The sequence below is a fragment of the Macaca nemestrina genome, chromosome X (assembly GCF_043159975.1).
Source record: "Macaca nemestrina isolate mMacNem1 chromosome X, mMacNem.hap1, whole genome shotgun sequence".
NCBI lineage: Eukaryota > Metazoa > Chordata > Mammalia > Primates > Cercopithecidae > Macaca > Macaca nemestrina.
The window spans coordinates 18829326-18851457 of record NC_092145.1 but is presented as its reverse complement, the minus strand read 5'-3'; the positions used below and the strand labels follow the sequence as shown (position 1 = coordinate 18851457).

The window sequence follows — 22132 nt, the reverse complement described above, 5'->3', positions numbered from 1 at the left end:
CAGCCTTGGCCTCTCAAAGTGTTGGGATTACAGGCCTGAGCCACCACGCCTGGCCAGGACATGACCACTTGGATGTGCTTCCCCTGGTGTTTTTCCCATCTCAGTAAGTGGCAACTCCATCTTTCCAGTTGCTCAAGCCCCAAATCATGGCATCACCCTTGATTCCTCTTTTTCATTCTTCACTCATACCCCCTATTCAGTCCAATCCTTTGACAGACCATGTGGCTCTCTCCCTTCGAAGTATTTCAGAATCCACCACTTCTCAACTCCTCTACCACTATCATCTGGTCCAAGATATCATTTTACCTCACTTGGATTATTGCAAAAACCTAGCTAGTCTCCCTGCTGCTACCCTTGTCTTCTAGGGGTCTGTTCTCAATACAGTATTCAGAGCATTCCTTTGGAAATGTCAGCTCATTTCAATCCTCTGCTCAGAACCTTCCATTGACTTCACATCTTACTTAGAGTAAAAGCCAAAGTTCTGAAACTGGCCTATAAAGCCTTATGCAGTCCATATATAAGACTAGAGGTTTATAGTAAAATAGTGCTTCTACTTTGGTGAGAGTTCTTAACACAATCTTTGCTGCATAATCTTTCTCATATCAAATGCAGATATTTTCTGTACTGGGTTCAAGGCCTGTACTTACACAGTAAACCATAATGTGGATTATCATGCAGTAATTTAATTGTTCTCTTTAGTCTTATATTTTGATCTGTAGCCTTAAGAATCATTATTTTTTTTTCATGGCTATAAAGCTAAAGAGAATTAAAAACAAACAATAAAAAACAAAAAAAAATCATAAGTTTAAAAATTTATAGTTGTTTTAAAATGTGTTCTGGGCCGGGCACTGTGGCTTACGCCCGTAATCCCAGCACTTTGGGAGGCCGAGGCGGGCGGATCACCTGAGGTCAGGAGTTCCAGACCAGCCTGGCCAACATGGTGAAACCCCATCTCTACTAAAAATACAAAAATTAGTCAGGCGTGGTGGCGGACGCCTGTAATCCCAGCTACTCGGGAGGCTGAGACACGGGAATTGCTTGAACCTGGGAGGCGGAGGTTGCAGTGAGCCGAGATCATGCCACTGCACTCCAGCCTGGGCGAAAGAGTGAGACTCCATCTCAAAATAAGAGACTCTGTCTTAAAATAAAATAAAACAATAAAATAAAGTAAAGTTTTTTGGCTTTAAATATAATTTATTCATTCTAGAAACACTTATACGGGCATATTATGTACCAGGCACTCGGGTTACAAAAACGAATAGAAAGAGCTGCACATCAGTAATTTTCCCAACTGTGAGTGAATGGTTTTATTATGCATACACATGTATAGACAATTCCATAAGGATTGCCTATTATTCATTACACAGAAGCCAGGGCATAAATTGTATGCTGAGTAAGTAAATCAAAAGGGAAGCATCACTGTTTCTCCTTTTGATTTTTCTCCTATGTTTCCTTTATTCCTTTTTACATTTTGAGTAGTAAAAGAGTCTCCACATCCCTGACTGGCGTTTGCTAGCTGTATCACTCCTCTCTGATTTCACACTTCTTTAGTTTGTTTCCATCTTCTGTTTTTAATAGTTTTTTTTTCAGACAAAAAGGTCATGTAGATGATATTTTCAGTATCTTTCATTTCTAAGCATGCTGCTTTATACACAGTAGGCCCTCAAATCTCTGGGTGCTTATAAATATGATTTTTGCTTCATCTAATTCTCTAGCCATGCAGTTAAGGTTACAGGATGTGTTACTTAGTATATTAAAAAAGAATGATATGAAATATGAAAAACAAAGCCATTTGCTGACAGAAGGTTTTTTTTTTTTTTTTTTTTTTTCTCTTTCTACCTTTAGACACAGGGAAAGTTCCTAAGTTTTGAATTTGGGGTAGTATATTGAGTCTCATTTGAGTGTTGAGGACATTTGGATACAAAAGAATTTTAAATCATAAAGAGTTTTAAATGTAGAATATAATGGAAAGCCTATTTTTTTGGCCTATTACATGCCTGAATAGCCATGAATTGGAAATTTTACAATGTCAGTTTCATATAAAAATTCTCTTCCCTTCTCTTTTTTCTTTTATTAGCTATAAGCATTCAGATGAAAGCCCTGTCACTTGTAATGGACCCCCTGTGGAAATTCCTGGAGAATATACGGATAAGTTGAACGTGACTTACACTTATTCTGTGAGATTGAAGTAAGTACTTCATGCCATCATCTTAATTTTTTTCCAAAGCAAGTATATAAATATCATGTACATAATATTAAATAGTACGTTTTTCTGAATTTAAAGTTGTATAACACAGCTAAGAACCCAAGAAAGCACGTAAATTCTTTCTGTTCCAACAATTTAATGGACAGTCATTACAGGAATTACTGTGTTAAATCTACTACATTTCAGATACTGTGCCAGCTACTTTACTTTCTCTTACTTCATATTAAAAGTTTGAAGTTTGAAAGAGGTACATGGGGAACAAGAGGGACATCTTCTGGGTTTAGCACGCTGGCTGGCTGCTCAAGTGGGACCTTAAAGGAAGAATATCACATGGAAGAGACACAGTGTAGCATAAAGAATGCAGACAATGGCAGACTGACCTGTGATTCAAATTGCACCTTTGCCACTTACTAGCTGTGTGAGCTTAGGTAAGTCACATGATGTCTGAGTCTTGATTTCTTCTCATGTCATTTACTTCTCATTTTCAGAATATGTAAAGCCCTTAGCATGGTACCTGACACAGAGTAGGTTCCCAATACATGGCATTCACCATTGTTTGTATGTCTTGACTTTTTTCTTTCACAAATAATTTTTCTTTTTACAAAGATTGTGTGTAGTTTTGGTTAAAAAAAAAAAGATATAGATAGATATACTATAAACATTAGAAATAGATATATATACTATAAACATTCTAGTGAATATTCTGTGATGGCTGTGTTTCACAATGGCTTTTTGTTAACCAGTTGTCTCCTGTTATATTTATTTTGCTTGGTATTTTATTTTTATTTCTTATTTTTGAGACAGAGTCTTGCTCTGTCACCCAGGCTGGAGTGCAGTGGTGAGATCTCAGCTCACTGCAACCTCCGCCTCCGTTCAAGCAATCCTGCCTCAGCCTCCCAAGTAGCTGGGATTACAGGTGTGCACCACCATGCCTGGCTAAGTTTTGTATTTTTGGTAGAGACAGGGTTTCACCAAGTTGGCCAGGCTGGTCTCGAACTCCTGACCTCAGGTGATCCACTCACTTCGGCCTCCCAAAGTGCTGGGATTACAGGCATGAGCCACTGCGCCTGGCCAGAAGTGACATATTAAAAGATGATATTCATGACACTCTAGTGCTTTACTTGCCCCCGGACCAGATGTTTGTGTTCGTGTGTCAGGGACTCTTAGCCCTGGACTGTATTAGTGGTGCTTCACCAAAGGACTGATTTTAGGCTGTTCTTTTAATAGGGAAAACCTTTTATGACTATGTAGATCTACGTATTTCCAGTTTTAGTCTTTTTAAGACTGTGTATCGTGTATATATATGTATGCATATATATATGTATGTGTATATATGTGTGTGTGTGTGTGTGTGTGTGTATATATTTTTTTTTTGAGACCGAGTCTCGCTCTGTTGCCCAGGCTGGAGTGCAATGGCACAATCTCGGCTCACTGCAACCTTCCGGGTTCAATGATTCTCCTGCCTCAGCTTCCGAAGTAGCTGAGATTACATGCACCTGCCACCACACCCGGCTAATTTTTGTATTTCTTTTAGTAGAAATGGGGTTTCACCATACTGACCAGGCTGGTCTCGAACCCCTGACCTCAGGCGATCCGCACGCCTCGGCCTCCCAAAGTGCTGGGATTACAGGCGTGAGCCACTGTGCCCAGCTGTATATCATATTTTTGATTCAGCTTTTGTTATACTCAGTTTCATCTAAGGCTTATTTTTTATAGCTTCAGATATTCTTTCCTGAGACCAAATCCTAATCACCGTATTTGGGGCTAGGTCTCAAATCTCGAACATTTACAAATTATGCTTGGTTTGTGTCATTTCTGTAGATGGCCTGACAGCCATTATAAAATGATTCTTCCTAATCTCCTTCTGAAAGCAATTCCACATTAGGAATACCTCGCTTTTGTCCCTATGTATCACCTTTAGTGGTTATCTCCATTTTATAAATGAGGCTACTGAAGCCCAGCAAGCTAAAGTAATTTTCTCAGGATCACAGCTAGCAGGTGGTGCAAGTGATATTCAAACCTAGGTCTGTCTGGCCCCCAAACTCATAGTTTTTCTACTATACCATTCTGGCTTTCTATCTTGAGGGTCTATTATATTTTCTGCCTACAGAGTCACTGTAAAGAAAATGAGAACCATTTATGTTAGAAATGTGTGTGTGTGCCTTGAATCATTTAGCTAGAGGTCAGGATTACTTGATCCTACATCCTGCAGTTTACCCAAAGTACAATTGGTGAAAACAGGCAATTTACTAGTCCAATAAATATGGTCCAGTCTTCTAATCTTTGGATGAAATACCGAAGTGTAATCTGAGGAAAGAAATGAAATGCACTCTGAAGGGGCCAGGCATTGTGGCTCATATCTGTAATCCCAGCACTTTGGGAAGCAGAGGCGGGTGGATCACCTGAGGTCAGGGGTTCGAGACCAGCCTGACCAACATGGTGAAACCCCATCTCTACTTAAAATACAAAAATTAGCCGGGCATGGTAGCGCATGCCTGTAGTCCCAGCTACTCGGGAGGTTGAGGCAGGAGAATCACTTGAACCTGGGAGACAGAGGTTGCAGTGAGCCGAGATCATGCCATTGCACTCCAGCCTGGGTGACAGAGTGAGACTCTGTCTCAAAAAAAAAAAAAAAAAAAAAAAAAAAAAGCCATACCAAATGGGAGAATGTGGAAAATCCCCTTATTTCAGGTTAGGTCTCAACCCCTTGTTCCTCAACAGTAAGTCTAATCCTGGAAACAGTTCCAGAAGAGGAAATTTTCTTTTCCCATTGAAACTTATTTAGTGTACCTAGAAGGCACTTGGCTTCCAGAGGTGTGACACTGGAAAGATCCAGACACAGTTGAATTAGAATCTTGGCTCTACCATTTACTGCTGTATGAACTTGGTTAAGTTACTTTGAGCCTGTCTTTCCAAATTTGTAAAATGGAGCTAAAATATTCACCCCATGTGATTGCTGTCAGGGTGAAGTGAGCTAACACGAAATATTTAGCACAGTGCCTGGCAAGTAGTACACATATAATGTTTCCTGTTCCTCCTTCTCTCCAATATAGGTTCTCCCAGACGTAGGGGGCAGTTGATTTATAAATGTCTCATACAACAATAGCTCATGCATGCAGAGAGATGATGATGCAGTGAGAACATACCAAGCCATGATATTCTTTATCTGAGTGCCAAAACGTGGCTGTTATAGTTGGGGGGAGGGTGCAAGGGAGAGTAATGACATGTATCTCTGATAGCGCTCTTTCTTTATTTTCTTGTCTTGGTTTGAAAAATGCTTTATTTTTGTTTTTGATTCCCAAGTTTTATTCAGGAAGTCATACAAGTGAATTTTTTTTTTTTTTTTGGTGACGGAGCCTTGCTCTGTCACCCAGGCTGGAGTGCAGTGGCTGGATCTCAGCTCACTGCAAGCTCCGCCTCCCAGGTTTACGCCATTCTCCTGCCTCAGCCTCCCGAGTAGCTGGGACTACAGGCACCCGCCACCTCGCCCGGCTAGTTTTTTGTATTTTTTAGTAGAGACGGGGTTTCACCGTGTTAGCCAGGATGGTCTCGATCTTCTGACCTCGTGATCTGCCTGTCTCGGCCTCCCAAAGTGCTGGGATTACAGGCGTGAGCCACTGCGCCCGGCCCAGATAAGTGAATTTTAATCCTCATCTTCCTCCTCTTCTGCATCCTGGTTAATTTGGGAGTAATGTAACTCCTAACTCTCTGCTGTTAGCAACTATCTGCAACTAATCAAGCAGGTGATTCTTCAGATATTTTTTGGTGAGATATTTCAAATATCTTTTGGTAAAAAGCACCTCAGAAGTCACAGTAATCTTGCTCTTGCTCATTTTGATGGTCATACCCCCTCCACCGAGACTCTCAGCTTTTCTGCTCACTTTGATCCTTTCCTGCAAAAATTGCACAAAATTGGCAGCATCACGATTCCATCTTCTACAGAGTGGGTGCAATCAAGAGTGAACTTCAGAACCTGCTTCTTCTTCTTCTTTTTTTTTATCCTCCTTCGCCACAAGCTTCTTTATGGGCATCATGGCGGCAGTAGAGGCAGAAAGGGAGGTGGGTGAACTACGCAGGCCGGAAAAATGCTTTTTAAAAAAAAAAAAAAAAAAAAAAAAAGGCCGGGCGCGGTGGCTCAAGCCTGTAATCCCAGCACTTTGGGAGGCCGAGACGGGCGGATCACGAGGTCAGAAGATCGAGACCATCCTGGCTAACATGGTGAAACCCCGTCTCTACTAAAAAATACAAAAAACTAGCCGGGCGAGGTGGCGGGCGCCTGTAGTCCCAGCTACTCGGGAGGCTGAGGCAGGAGAATGGCGTAAACCCGGGGGGCGGAGCTTGCAGTGAGCTGAGATCCGGCCACTGCACTCCAGCCTGGGCGACACAGTGAGACTCCGTCTCAAAACAAAACAAAACAAAACAAACAAACAAACAAACAAAAAAATTATAATGGTGCACATCAACATTTCCCAAACTGCATTATGTAGAACACTAGGCTAGTCAAATAAGTTTGGAAAATGCTACTTTCTACTGCCTCCTTTCTCAGCTTTACGAAATATATTAGTAAAGTGTTTAAAAGTCTCCTAATCTCATTCATAATAAAGAAATGTCTTGATGAGCCTAACTCAGCATTTTACAAACGTATTTGACTCTGGAGTTCCCTCCCTCCCTCCCTCTCTTCCTTCCTTCCTTCCTTCCTTTCCTTTTTTTTTTTTTTTGACAGAGTATTGCTCTGTTGCCCAGGCTGGAGTGCAGTGGTGCGATCTCGCCTGGTTGCAACCTCTGCCTCCTGGGTTCCAGCGATTCTCCTGCCTCAGCCTCCCGAGTAACTGGCTGGGATTACAGGTGTGATCAAACATGCCTGGCTAATTTTTGTATTTTTAGTAGAGACAGGGTTTCACTATGTTGGCCAGGCTTGTCTCAAACTCCTGAGCTCAGGTGATCCACCCACCTCAGCCTCCCAAGTAGTTGGTATTACAGGCATGAGCCACCATGCCTGGCTTTTTTTTCCCCCTGTATTTTTAGTAGAGATGGGCTTTTGCCATTTTGGCTAGGCTGGTCTTAAACTCCTGGTCTTAAGTGATCCACCTACTCCGCTTTCCCAAAGTGCTGGGATTACAGGCATGAGCCACTGTGCCTGGCCTGGAGTACTCTCTTAGGGTAGCATTTAGATCCCATTGTGGATGCCATTTTGGCTACCCCAGGTACCCACAGTGGTTGTGTCTTAGAGTAGCTCACAAAATCCTACAGAACCTGCAACATACCTCAAACGTTCAGTGTACAAATGAGAAGCAAAGCTTCGTATCTTGGTAACTATCAGTATAAAATAACTTAACCTGCATTATGGGCTATGAAGGATTTTGTCAACTAGCTGGGTACCTAGTCATCACTTACTGAATTATTTCAGTGGGAATGATAGAATTTGAAAATCACTAGTTTTTCAACCTCCAATTAAATACTGATTCAGGTCAATATGATCAATGAATATTAAAATTGTAGGTGAATGAGTGTTGGGGAAACTGGTTATTCTTACAGTGGCAAGGTATCACCCTATAGACTGTACACCCTACAGCCTGTAGTATCACCCTACAGACTACTTGCTAACTGCTAATGGAAAAATATAAAAGCGAATAAGTAAATAAACATGAGTTCATACGGTATCTCAGACCCTCATCCAGCACCACAGCATTTCTTCTAGCCTTCTCCCCTGGTTTAGTTGTAATTTCTTTCCCTGAAAGTGAGAAACCTGGCTCTCATCATCTCTGATGCACTGACTTATTTATTCAACCCTAGGATACATGTAGTTTCAGAACTGCTAACACATATCCTTGTGAGAAACATATTCATTCACTAGAGTACAGTGTTTATATAGCACTTTTGGGGCGCAGAAATATCTTATCTGGTGCGTATTTTACACTTATAGCTCATCCCCTTAGGACCAGACACGTTTCAAGTGCTGAAGAGCCACATATGACCAGTGGCTGCCATATTGGCATGGATCTAAATTACCTCATGTGTAGCATCTGTTCCCTTTCCTCTGTGCTTCTACATGTTCCCCCCACCCCGCCCCCGGCTTTTGCTGCTTCTCATTTCCAATACAGAAAATTTCACCAGATTCTGTTTGATTCTAGGCCCTTGACTGGGAGAAATACACTGTCTTAGATGTGCTTCTGGTGCACAAAGACATCTTCTTCTTTTTCTTTTATTTTATTTTTTGAGATAGAGTCTCATTCTGTCACCTAGGCTGGAGTGCAGTGATGTGATCTTGGCTCACTGCAGCCTCCGCATCCCGGGTTCAAGTGATTCTGGTGCCTTAGCCTCCCAAGTGGCTGGGATTACAGGCGTGCACCACCATGCCCGGCTATGGCACACAAAGACATTCATGTGGCCAGTGGAGAGGGGAGACGCAATCCTGACACAGGGTTGGGGTTGGGGAACGTGGACAGGAAGCTGAACTCTATGCGCATGATGAACCACTTACAGAAGTCAGAGCCATGCGACAGTTGTGGCTCCTCAGTCACCTGGATCACGATCTCCATTCTCCTGTACCTGTCTTACCACTTTGCTGCAGCCACCTGCAAACTGCTGTTTGGACCCAGAGCCTATAATCATCAGCTGAGCTTGTGGGTCTGAGCCCCTGATCAAGCCTAGACACAGAGAAGTTCAGAGGCAATATAATAATTTTTAGTTTGGATTTTTTTTTTTTTTTTTCCTGAGATGGTGTCTCACTCTGTCACCCAGACTGGAGTGCAGTGGCATGATCTCAGCTCACTGCAACCTCCACCTCCCAGGTTCAAGTGATTCTTGTGCCTCAGCCACCCGAGTACCTGGGACTATAGGCACAGGCCACCATGCCTGGCTAATTTTTGTATTTTTAGTAGAGATGGTGTTTCACCATGTTGGCCAGGATGGTCTCGAACTCCTGACCTCAAGTGATCCATCTGCCTCAGCCTCCCAAAGTGCTGAGATTATAGGTGTGAGCCACTACACCTGGCCTGTTTTTTTTTTTTTTTTTTCTTTGAGATGGAGTCTCCCTCTGTTGCCCGGGCTGGAGTGCAGTGGTGTGATCTCAGCTCACTGCAACCTCTGCCTCCCAGGTTCAAGCAATTCTCCTGCCTCAGCCTCCTGAGTAGCCAGGATTACGGGTGCCCTTTGCTACACCCAGCTAATTTTTATATTTTTAGTAGAGACGGGGTTTCACTATGTTGGCCAGGCTGGTTTCCAACTCCTGACCTCAGGTGATCCACCCGCCTCGGACTCCCAAAGTGCTGGGATTATAGGCGTGAGTGACCACGCCCGGCCCTATTTTGTTTTTTCATTAACTGTCTTGAAAGTGCACTTTAATGTTTTCAGAAAATAATACAGGTTCCCAAATGGGTGTAAAATTTGGAATTTATAATACATTTGTTCAGGAGGGATGAGTCATAAAGATCAGCGTTTGAGTGAAGACCTTTTGTTTATCAATTTATATAATAAATGTTTCTTGAGTGCCTATTATGAACTGAGTGCCTATTATGAATTTATTGAATGCCTATTATGAATTATGAACACTGAATGTCTATTATGAATTATTGAATGCCATGATATGGCGTTTCTATTCATAATACTTTTGCTTTAAAAATGTACTGTCTTTTTTTTTTTTTTTTTTTTTTTTGAGACAGAGTTTCACTCTTGTTGCCCAGGCTGGAGTGCAATGGCATGATCTCTGCTCACTGCATCCTCTGCCTCCTGGGTTCAAGCGATTCTCCTGCCTCAGCCTCCCGAATAGCTGGGACTACAGGCGTGTGCCACCATGCCCGGCTAATTTTGTATTTGTAGTAAAGGTGGGGTTTCACCATGTTGGCCAGGCTGGTTTTGAACTCCTGACCTTAGGTGATCCACCTACCTGAGCCTTCCAAAATGCTGGGATTATAGGTGTGAGCCACTGCGCCCAGCCAAAAATGTACTGTTTTTATATTACCAAACAAAGCCTTTTTGGTTTCGTTGTAATCACATTAATGTTAGCCATATAGTTGAGTTACATAAGCTCCATTTGTTGGCTAGCCTGGGACTCTAGCTAAATTTAAAGCATTGTGGCCAGGTGCGGTCACCTGAGGTCAGGAGTTCAAGACCAGCCTGCACAACATGGTGAAACCCCACCTCTACTAAAAATACAAAAATTAGCCCAGCGTGGTGGTGGGGTCCTGTAATCTCAGCTACTCGGGAGGCTGAGGTTGGAGAATCTCTTGAACCCAGGAGGTGGAGGTTGCAGTGAGCCAAGATTGCACTACTGCACTCCAGCCCAGGTGACAGAGTGGGACTCTGTCTCAAAAAAAAAAAAAAAAAAAAAAAGGCATTGCTTTTTCCAATAAAATGCCTTCCAATAAAGGCATTGCTTTTATTGGAAAATGCATTTCTGATTTTCAGGCAGCATGGACCATTAACTGAATTGAGAATTCCAAAATTTCCCCTCTGGATCTCAGTTTCACCATAATAAATTGAGGGAGTTGAACTCGATTGGTAATTCTCAACCCAATCACAGTGATGTCCTTTTTTTTTTTTTTTTTTTTTTTTTTTTTTTTTTTTTGAGATAGAGTCTCGCACTGTCACCTGGATTGGAGTGCAGTGGTGTGATCTCTGCTCACTGAACCCTCCACCTCCCAGGTTCAAGCGATTCTTCTTGCCTCAGCCTCCCAAGTAGCTGGGATTACAGGTGTCCACCACCACACCCGGCAATTTTTTTTTGTATTTTTAGTAGAGACGGGGTTTACTATGTTGGCCAGGCTGGTCTCAAACTCCTGACCTCATGATCCACCCTCCTCGGCCTCCAAAGTGCTGGGATTACAGGCATAAGCCACCGCGCTCGGCCAATGTCCTCGTTTAATAACAAATAGTTTATAACTCTCCTTTTACTATTCTAAAATGATGCTAATAGGTAAGAGATAATGAAACTTGTCTATAATTGTCTTGTTTCAATAAACATCAATATAACATCTTAACTACAATATAAAGGAGAAACAAAAGGGAGGTAACTTTTAATAAAATATGTAATAGGTATATATTTCAGTCGTTGTCAGATGCTTGCACCCATGGGTATAATTATTGTAAATGTGGCAACACATGCATATAAAAATAGTATGCACGGCCGGGCGCGGTGGCTCACGCCTGTAATCCCAGCACTTTGGGAGGCCAAGGTGGGCGGATCACAAGGTCAGGAGATCGAGACCACCCTGGCTAACAGGGTGAAACCCCGTCTCTACTGAAAGCAGAAAAAATTAGCCAGGCAGGGTGGCGGGTGCCTGTATTCCCAGCTACTTGGGAGGCTGAGGCAGGAGAATGGTGTGAATTCGGGAGGTGGAGTTTGCAGTGAGCTGAGATCGTGCCACTGCACTCCAGCCTGGGCAACAGAGCAGACTTCATCTCCAAAAAAAAAAAAAAAAAAAAAAGTATGCACTGGTGGCTTAAATACCACATAACTCTAAATGATGCCTGATTTTCTGAAATGATTAATTTTGGCAAAATTCCAAGCCAGACATAGTACCATTTTCCTTCAATTGACATGGTAGTTGTGTTCTTGGGAAAAAATATCAGCGAATATTGAAACCATGTAAAAATACTTTATCTGTAAAAGGGAGTTAGGGCTGGGTGCAGTGACTCATGCCTATAATCCCAGGACTTTGGGAGGCTAAGGTGAGAGGATTACTTGAGCCCAGGAGTTCAAGACCAGCCTGGGTAACAGAGTGACACCTTGTCTGTAAAAAAAAAAGAAGAAAGAAAGAAAGAAAGGAAGGAAGGAAGGAAGGAAAGAAAGAAAGAAAGAAAAAAAAATTAGCCGGGCGTGGTGGCACACCTGTGGTCCCAGCTACTCAGGAGGCTGAGGTTTGAGGATCGTTTGAGCTTGGAGGGTCGAGGCTGCAGTGAGCAGTGATTGCACCACTGCACTCCAGCCTGGGCAACAGACAGAGGCCTTGTATTAAAATAAAATAAAATAAAATAAAATAAAATAAAATAAAGTAAAATAAAGGTGTGGCTGAGTTAGAATCTAGGCTCAGGTAATCATACGCAGTTTTGCATCCACATGAAAGTTGAGTGGGGCATTTGAAAGAGTTGTAAGACACTGTACAGTTCTCAGTTCTCCATTGTGTGGGTCTCCCTGTGCCTTGCAGGACATCTCCGTTACTCAATACCAGCAGCGTCGCCGCACATTCTCATTCTGCCCCCTAGAGGGTGCTGCTCCTCTTGTTGAGAACAACTGGACTAGAAGATAGAATTGCCAGCCGGCTTCTGTTTTGAGTCCTTGCATGAATTTTTTTTTTTTTAAATTTAAAATTTTATTTTATTTTTTAGACAGGGTCTCACTCTGTCGCCCAGGCTGGAGTGCAGTGGCGCGATCTCGGCTCACTGTAACTTCGACCTCCCAGGTTCACGCCATCCTCCCACCTCAGCCCCCCAAGTAGCTGGGAGCACAGGCGCGCGCCACCATGCCCCGCTAATTTTTGTATTTTTTGTAGAAACGGGGTTTCGCCATGTTTCCCAGGCTGGTCTCAAACCCCTGAACTCGAGCGATCCACCCACCTCAGCCTCCAAAAGTGCTGGGACTGCAGGCGTGAGCTACCGCGTCCGGCCCCTTCATGAATTTTTATTGAATGAGACCTATCATAGGGTACTGTGTCATGGATCAAGAAGTCTTGTATGTTTCTACATTTGCTTCTTGTGCCTCCATTATTACCAACGTTAGAGACCTGTTTACCTCATATGATTTTATGAGAATTGCTGTCTTATAAAAGATTTTGAAACTCTAGAATGTAAAGGTGCAGCATAATTCATACATTTTAAATGGGTTAAAAATAGTTTCTACCACTTAGTTATCTTTTCGTATTTGTCATTTCGTTCTCAAATATGCCTTATGATTTTTAAATAATTTTTTACTTTCCTAGGGAAGAGTAATATGTGTTGTGGTCTGTTATTTCCAGTAGATGGCAATGTTTGGTGCAAAAAAATGACTATATAGCAATTGCAGATTGCCCTGTTTCTCTTTGTACTTAAAATTCAAACTTCATACTGCATATTTGAAAGTACTGCTCTTTTTTTTTAATGACTTGATATGAATTAACTCAGTTAAACCAATGGATAGGCTGGTAAAGAGGTGCATGTAATTCAAATTGTCACAAAATAACTCACATTTTACTGTTGCAAAAATACTTTTTTAAAGAAGGAGTTCCTAGAAAAATGCAACAATATTTTAATAGATGGCTAAGTTCATTCGTGAAGTATTTACCTTTTGATTTATCAGTTCTATAAATTATTATTTTCTTATAGGTTTTTAAAAAATAATTGATTTTGAAACAGTTTCAGACTTACAGAAGAATTGCCAGAACAGTACAAAGAATTCCAGTAGTCCCTTTAGCCAGATATCCCGACTGTTAACATTGTACCTCATTTGCTTCATTGTTCATTCTTCTGTGTGGGTGTGTATTATCATTAGTCTTTCTCTGAATCTTTCGAGAGCTAGAGGTTGTCTAATCACCCCTAAACACTCCAGAGGGTACTTCCTCAAAACGAGGTCTCTCTCCTACCAGCATACAACCCTCCAAATCAGGAATCAATACTGTCCAATCCACATCCATCCATGCGGCTTTTGCCAGCTGGTCAACAGTGTTACTCTTTCCCTTTCTGGTTCACAGTCCTATCCAGGATTATGGTTTTGGTCTCCTGCAATCTAGACTAAGTTCGTTAGTCTTTCATACCCTTGAAATTTTTAAAGGGTACAGACATTACATTCTGTATGATGACTATCATCTTGAGTCTTAAGGATGTTTCCTCATGACCAGATGCCTGCATTCTTGGTAGGAATACATGAGGAGGCACATGATGCTAACCTGTCCCGTCACTGGTAGTGTTAACGATGGTCATGTGCTCATCAGGATTTACCTCAAATCTATTGTAGGATTAAAGCCCAATTTAAAAAAGCTTTTTTCATGTTTTTATTTGTTTATTTATTTATTTTTGTTTAGGCTGGGTGCGGTGGCTCCCGCCTGTAATCCCAGCACTTTGGGAAGCTGAAGTGGGAGGATGGCTTGAGCCGGGAGTTCAAGACCAGCGCTGGCAACATGAAAATTATCTAAGAGTAGTGGTGGTGCATGGCTGTAGTCCCAGCTACTTGGGAGGCTGAGGTGGGAGGATCACTTGAGCCCGGGAAGTTGAGCCACTGCACTCCAGCCTGGGTGACAGAGCCAAGACCCTGTCACAAAAAAGAAAAATAAAAAGATAAAAAAAATTCGTAATAATTTTTTTCCAAATTTTTGTTTCTTTAATCTTTTTTTTTGGATTATTTTTCCTTCCTATAAAACTCATTTTAATTAAAATCTTTCATTTGGGTTTTTAGTTTTTTAAAAAAACAACATATAGTGACTTTCTTCATGTGCCCCAAACTTCATTAAAAAAAAAAAATCCAAAGATATTTCAAGCATAGCTTGGTCAATCTGTGCCTGTGTTTTTCTTTTGCTAAGATCATGCCATGGACTTGAGGGGTAATAACACTGCAATAATGGCTTAAGTATTTATTGGGGGTTATAATTTTTTTTTTTTTTTCTCTGAGACGGAGTTTCGCTCTTGTTGCCCAGGCTGGAGTGCAATGGCGCAATCTTGGCTCACCGCAACCTCTGCCTCCTGTGTTCAAGCTATTCTCCTGCCTCAGTCTCCTGAGTAGCTGGGATTGCAGGCATGCGCCACCATGCCTGGCTAATTTTGTACTTTTAGTAGAGACAGGGTTTCTCCATGTTGGTCAGGCTGGTCTTGAACTCCTGACCTCAGGTGATTCACCTGCCTTGGCCTCCCAAAGTGCTGGGATTACAGGCGTGAGCCACCGTGCGTGGCCGGGGATTATCATTTAAGATAATAATATTCCCTTCCTATGTCCAAGTGATCTAATTGTTCAATTCCCACCTATGAGAGAGAACAGTACCCTAGAACATAAAGTATAATTTAAAAAAAGATAATAATATATTGGCAATATCTTAAAGCTCTTGACAAGTTGAATTTGATCACACATCAGCAGAAACAACTTCATTCATAATTGTGTTTTCTTATGTTTTTTTCAGTACTGAAAACTACAACATAAAAGAAAATCTTTTTTTTTCTTAAAACAGGGTCTCACTCTGCCCAGGCTGGAGTGCAGTGGCACAGTCACAGCTCACTGCAGCCACAAACTCCCTGGCTCAGGTGATCCTCCCAACTCAGCTTCATGGCTGGCTAGGACAATAGGCACTCACCACCAAAATACTTAACATACAAAAAATGTAAAATATAAGAAATGGGCAGGGCGTGGTAACTTGTGCCTGTAATCCCAGCACTTTGGGAGCCTGAGGTAGACAAATTGCTTGCGCCCAGGAATTTAAGACCAGCCATGGCAACATAGCGAGATCTCATCTCCACAAAAAAACTAAAAAATTAGCTGGACTTTGTGGCACATACCTGTGGTCCCAGGTACTTGAGAGGCTGAGGTGGGAGGATCACTTGAGCCGCGAAGTTGAGGCTGCAGCGAGCCGTGATTGTGCCACTGCACTCCAGCCTGGGCGACAGAGCAAGACTCTATCTCAAAACAACAACAACAACAACAACAACAACAAACCAAACAACAACAACAACAAAAAACAAATGATGGGTTAAGTAGTTGAACAAGGTTTTATAATCAAACAAAATACCCTAATAACAAACCTATTTGCAGAGGGTGGAGTTGGTGGGTTGCAGTGAAGCAAGTTGTCTTTTAGTTGAATTTAAGTAATAATATCAATAACATTTGTATATTTGTATATGGTGAAGACTTCAAACCAAATAGAAAAGATATAAGTAAATTTCTCCCTTCCTTTACCCTCCAATTCCTACTCTCTCCATCTAACAGTATAAGCATTATTTTTTCTTATTTATCCTTCCAGAAAAATATTTGTACCTATGAGATATGTATATCATATCCTTGGGAAAAAGTGGAATCTTGCCACACATACTTTTCACCTTTCTTTTTTCACTTAATGCTATTTCATAGACATATTGTCACTTATAGATGTACATCGTTCTTTTTAATGGTTGCATATTATTTGCACGGATTACCATAGTTTATTCTCATTGTGGTGGGCATATTTGGTTGTTTCTAGGTTTTTAAATTTACAAACAAAGCTACAGTGACTCTCATTATATATACCTTTGTGTACCTTTGTAGATGGAAATATGATCAGGACAAAAGGGACAAAATGAAATGAAGTATGGGGTGGATTTAGGGTTACAGAAAAGTAGTAGCAAAGAGATGCTATTATTGGTGAAGAGTAGCAAGCTAAAATTATTTCCTCCTAGTCTCTTTTAAATTAGGTAGAATTTAAAAGAATATTAGGAATATTAGGAATATTAGGAAATGAATATTAGGACATGAAAATAAGAAGGCCAGGCACGGTGGCTCACACCTGTAATTCCAGCACTTAGGGAGGCTGAGGCAGGTGGATCACCTGAGGTCAGGAGTTCAAGACCAACCTGCCCAACATGGCTAGACCTCATTTCTACTAAAAATACAAAAATTAGCTGGGTGTGGCTCACATCTGTAATCCTAGCTACTCAGAAGGCTGAAGCAGGAGAATCACTTGAACCCAGGAGGCGGAGGCTGCAGTGAGCTGAGATGGTGTCACTGCACTCCATCTCAAAAAACAAAACAAAACAAAAACAAAAAACAAAAAAGAAAATTAAAAAATGTCAAAGTAGATCACATCATTCCATGAAGTTAGAAGTAAAGAAATGGAGAAAGTACACGCAGAATCGTTTTTCCATTGGTTTTAGGATTATAACCAGCAAAAACTCAACTAATGTTTGGTTATATGATTTTATATTCCCATTTTAGGAAAACAAAACTGTCAAGTGGGCTTCTAGGTGGGATTAGATTTTGGAGTCTGTGTCTCATACTAATATTCAGTGGTTTAGGTAAGTACTTAATGTAGCAAAAAGTAAGTAATTTTGAGGTAGAAATGTAAATACATATATTTAAATTAACGTATTTTGTTATCACAGATGATCTTGGGTTACATCTTTTTCCTTCTCTGTGACTGTAGTTTCCTCTCTCCTCTTCTCCCTTCCACTCCCCACATACACAGTGAAAAAAAAGATAAATGTGTTTTAAATATGTTAATGTTTATGCTGAAGAGAAAGAGCAACCTGAAATGTCATGGAGATACTATGTCTGCATGGAATGAATATTGGGGTGGGGAGTCAGTGAGATATGACTGTGGAAGTTGACACTGTGCAAGAGATGAAAAATAAAACGGAATGGAAGCTTTTGTTTGTGGGTTCAAAAAGTTCAGGCACAGTAGAGAGTTAGGAAAAATAGTAACCAGCTGGAGTAGAGGAAGGTAGGGATGTCATAAAAATCTGGGAAGGGGTGAGAAAAGGGTGAAAGGATTTCTTATGACAAACCCACAGCTTCAAGTGGCTGTGTAATCAAGGCAGATCATATAGAGGAGAGGATGGTATGGAAATGATGTCTGCTAGTGAAGGACCATTTACTCTTTTTAGTCCCTATTGTGATGCTGTGGTAGGCTCTGAGCTCAACAGTGAATAAGGCAGAGGAGGCTTCTGCTTGCCTGAAGGTACATTCTAGTGGACCCAGAGTGAAAGGACTTGATTCCTCAGGAATCTTCAACAGGATGAAACTACAGAGTTAGAAGTCTGTGACTATGGAAAGAGTCGTTTCACATGGGATGGACTCACTGAGGGATGGACCAACTGATAACATAATTAATGATTTGGGCTGTGATAAAGTGCTGAGAGTGGGAGTAGGATGTGAAGTTAGTAACTTAAGAGACTGAAAGAGAAGCTGATCAAAAAGAAATTAATTTGTCTGTATAGTATTTTATTCCTTGTTGTCTTTATATCCTGTAATAAAGCAATTATGGGTCAAAGGAGATTACAAAAGTAAAAATGAAAGTAAGAGCCCAGTGTGGTGGCTCGCACCTGTAATCCCAGGGCGTTGGGAGGCCGAGGTGGGAGAATCACTTAAGGTCAGTAGTTCAAGACTAGCCTGCGCGACATGGAGAGACCCTGTCTCTAAAAATAAAATAAAAATTAAAAATTAAAAAAGTGAAAGTAAGGAAAGTTGTGATACTATGAGCATGGTCTTCTGGAATGATGATTCTCCTTATACTCCCACTGACTTTAAAATGAAAATACCCTTCCTCTCCTTTCCTTATTCCTATTATTCCTCCTTCTCCTCCTCCTCCTCCTCTTTATCCTCTTGCTTCTTCCTATGGTAGCTTTTCCAGAGAGGCTTCCGGTTGGGCAACAGTTCCAATCCCATTTTGTCACCACCCAGAAATCTCAGATACAATTTATTTAAATGGTTTCTCCAAAGGGGTTGTGAAAGTGAAGGGCCTCTAGATGGATTATGAGGGCTAATTTCTAGTAGTAGTAATGTAACAACAAATGTACTATATTTTAGTTTCTGTCATGACTTAATTTACTTACAACATTTAACAGACATTTAGACGTCAGTCTTCTTATTGGCATCTCACTAAAACAGTGCTGGACTTTGCATAGATTCTGGTGAAACGTTTTTGGGTGTGTATGGGTTTGGCTGGGGAGATGGAATGGCAGAAGGCATTGACTTTGCTTTGGGGATAGTTTTTAAGTTTGAGTTTTAGAAACAGTAAGAGCTGGTAGATATAGATAAGTGGTCCTTGGGATCTTTGCCCTGACGCTCATAGAGTAATAGAGTTAAAGACTATGGCCTTGATCCATTGGCTAAGAAGCCAGTCAGCCATTAGTTCAACCTGTGTCTCCTGAACTTAGGTTGTCAGTTCCATGCTCCCAAACTAAGTTTGTGTTACAGATCTTATTTACTTCTTCTTATTTCTCTTTGAGAAGGTACTCTTAAAGTTTTCTAAAAATAACCTTAAGAATAGTGTTGCTTTAAGTTCACTTAATATATTGATGCATTCAGTCACTGATCGAAATTTAATGTTAGAAAACTGATTGACATAATGATAATTTGAATGTCTTTCTTTTATATGTACATGCATTTTTTTCTCAGTGCTCAATTAGGAAATTTTGAGATTTAACTTCTCTTTTTTTCTTTCTTAAATTTTCTACTATGGTAAATTCCTTTGTTGTTATTCTTTTCTTATCTGGAACGGTGGCTAACATCATATTAAGGATTTTCCATAAAGATATTATCAGATATAATAAGATGAATTCTCCCATAAGTAAAAATTCATATATTTGATTCAACAAATACTTAAGTGCCTATTCTGCCCGGTTTTCATCAATGTTATATTTCTACTTAGAGTATTGCACCTTGAATACAGCACATTTTTTATGCCTAGTGATTTTGTATGTTATACCAAATCAGAAAGTACAGAGTTGAGTAAATTTTTTTAAAAGAACAGGGAGATTTATTAGAGAGTTGTTTATTATCAACTTTTTGGTTATATCCTTTTTTATGTGTTTCTGAACTCTCAAAATATCATTATTAAAGATTTTCATTGATTGGAAGTATGAGATAACAATATCAAACATTGCAAAATACTATACTTTAGGTTATACTGTTTATACTGTTTTGACTCTTGTGATCACTTGTGTATCGGTCAATTTTTAATTGCTATTACATTGGTCAAGTTCCTTATGTAGGTTAAATCATTTTGCTTTCTTCATGAAAAGCAAATCAGTTGTGTGTTTTATGTAATTAACACACTCCCTCGGATGCAAAACTTCGAGTAAGGCAGTGATTCATTTGTGTGGCAGGATCATGTACCTTCCAGAGACCTGCTAAATTCATAATGAGCCACTGATTTCTGGTTAGTCTGCCTTTAAAGGAAAATTCCGTTTCAACTAACTTGTTACTTTCTGTCATAGTAACTTGTATGCTTATTAGAGACTTCTTTTTTTTTTTTTTTTTTTTTTTTTTTTTTTTTTTTTTTTTTTTTGAGACGGAGTCTCGCTCTGTCGCCCAGGCTGGAGTGCAGTGGCCGGATCTCAGCTCACTGCAAGCTCCGCCTCCCGGGTTCACGCCATTCTCCTGCCTCAGCCTCCCGAGTAGCTGGGACTACAGGCGCCCGCCACCTCGCCCGGCTAAGTTTTTGTATTTTTAGTAGAGACGGGGTTTCGCTGTGTTAGCCAGGATGGTCTCGATCTCCTGACCTCGTGATCCGCCCGTCTCGGCCTCCCAAAGTGCTGGGATTACAGGCTTGAGAGAGACTTTCTTATGTGTAGGAGGGTGCTCAGTAGGGGCTTGGCTGGAAGATGATTCATGCAGTTGTTTTCAGGCCCCCAAAGAACACAATGTTGCTGTCAGCCTTCCTGGGTCAAGGAACACAAGTTTTGTTTATGACCTTTATTACTTTAAATGAGTACACTCAGATATGTCAAACATGCATAGTAAGCTGCCGGCATATGTTAAACTTTGATTCCTTTGTACAAAGGGACTTGGAAAATTATACCCCAAAGTTTATGGAAATCTGCATTTTATAGTATTCACATTTCTGTCTTCTCAACTTAAGAATATGAGTCTAAGTATCTTCCTATATCAAGCACCTTCCATAGCTTCTTTAGTTTTGAATAGTTTATTGTAAACTCCAATACGTATATTTCTTGCTTTGCAAAATAAATGCATTCTTAAAATCAGTATGTGAGTAGAATCATATTTTAAGTGGGCTAAGGGAGTTCATGATTCAAAAGCTAGCATTTTGAAATGCTACAGCAAGCCTAAGTGCTGGTCTTTAAGTGTATAAATGGAATGGCATCTGTAGTGGGCTCACAATGGCTGATGAACCCTAGGGCCTTCATTTATAAACTAAAAATGGAGCTTGTCAGTTTTTGATAGCCAGAGTAGTGATTTTCGTAAACAAAGCTGCTGTAAAAAATGGCTCATTAGGTGTTTCAGATGTCAATGATAATTTCAAAAATCAGCTTTTAGGGTTATATTTTCCTGAGACCAAGTCTCACTTTGATTTTTTTCATTCCTCACCTTGAATAAAAGGAAACAGAAGGAAATTTCTTTGGGAAAAAAAGACTTGCTGTTTTTGGAGTGACTACTGAAGTGGGAAAGGGGGAGATATTTTGTGTAATTTTGATTTAGGCAGTGAAATTAAGGCTAATTCAACTTATGAAAACTTACTTCCACTTACCTTGAATGGAAAATCAGACCTTTTCATTAAGAGAAAGTGTCAAGTATTTAGCCAAGCAAATAACATTTGCTTGTAGCATCCCTTGCTTGTAGTACTCCCATTAGATAATTTCCCTGTGTGCTGTTTCATATAATGTCTTAATAAGGTTGTGCTTAATTTCTTATAAAGTCCTATGTACTTTTGAGACTATTATTGTTGCTGGTTTTCTATTTCATTTTTGTGCCTTTAGGTCTGTCCTGCCTTGGTTTTCCTTCTCCTGCCAATGGAGGAGCTTTAATGGCCTGTGCCACTGTGTTATGGGTCCTTCTGGGAACCCCTGCTAGATATGTGTCTGCTATAATGTATAAGAGTAAGCATTTCAACTGTTATTATTCCAGGAAGTTGCTGTGTTAAATGTAGAAATTAAAAGGCTGTAAAGTAAAAAAAAAAAAAAAAAAAAAAAAAAAATGCGTGGGAGAATTTTAGCCAACCTATGAAAATGTAATTGTGCCTTAATTACTCTAAAGTATTTGTAAAGTGGACTAAATCAAGTTGCTAAAGTAACTGTTCTGTTTTTCACTTCCTCAGCATTTAAAGGTGTTAAGTGGAAGACAAATGCCTTGCTGACAGCACTATTATGTCCGGGGTTAGTATCTCACATTCTCTTTTCCCTATGCAATTATATGCTTCCTTATACTTCATCTTGGAAAAAAAAAATCATTGTATACTATAACAAAGAGGAGGAGGGACATGAATGACCACTGTGCTTTGTGTAGTCGCAGCATTCACTTTCTGTTGTATCTGCATTCTTTCT

At 40.5% G+C, this 22132-nt stretch overlaps 1 protein-coding gene and 1 pseudogene across 14 annotated transcripts in view; one reads left to right on the top strand and one right to left on the bottom strand.

The window, feature by feature from the left end:
- The window catches only part of LOC112426572 (uncharacterized), a 123254-nt gene that overhangs the window by 43678 nt on the left and 57444 nt on the right, over positions 1–22132 (top strand). For 9 of the 14 annotated variants that reach the window (XR_011618378.1, XR_011618377.1, XR_011618376.1 and 6 more), the window contains 3 exons: positions 2078–2188; positions 17067–17146; positions 21907–21964. Coding sequence is in view for 4 of the 14 variants with exons in the window: in XM_071089014.1 (XP_070945115.1) it covers positions 2078–2188; positions 17067–17146; positions 21907–21964 (249 nt within the window). In the remaining 10 variants the exon portion in view is untranslated. Of the gene's footprint in view, positions 1–2077; positions 2189–2392; positions 3559–17066; positions 17147–21906; positions 21965–22132 lie in introns of those variants that run through there. The other 5 variants (XR_011618382.1, XR_011618381.1, XR_011618379.1 and 2 more) reach the window with 4 other exon arrangements.
- Positions 5850–6240, bottom strand: LOC112423643 (large ribosomal subunit protein eL22 pseudogene; annotated as a pseudogene).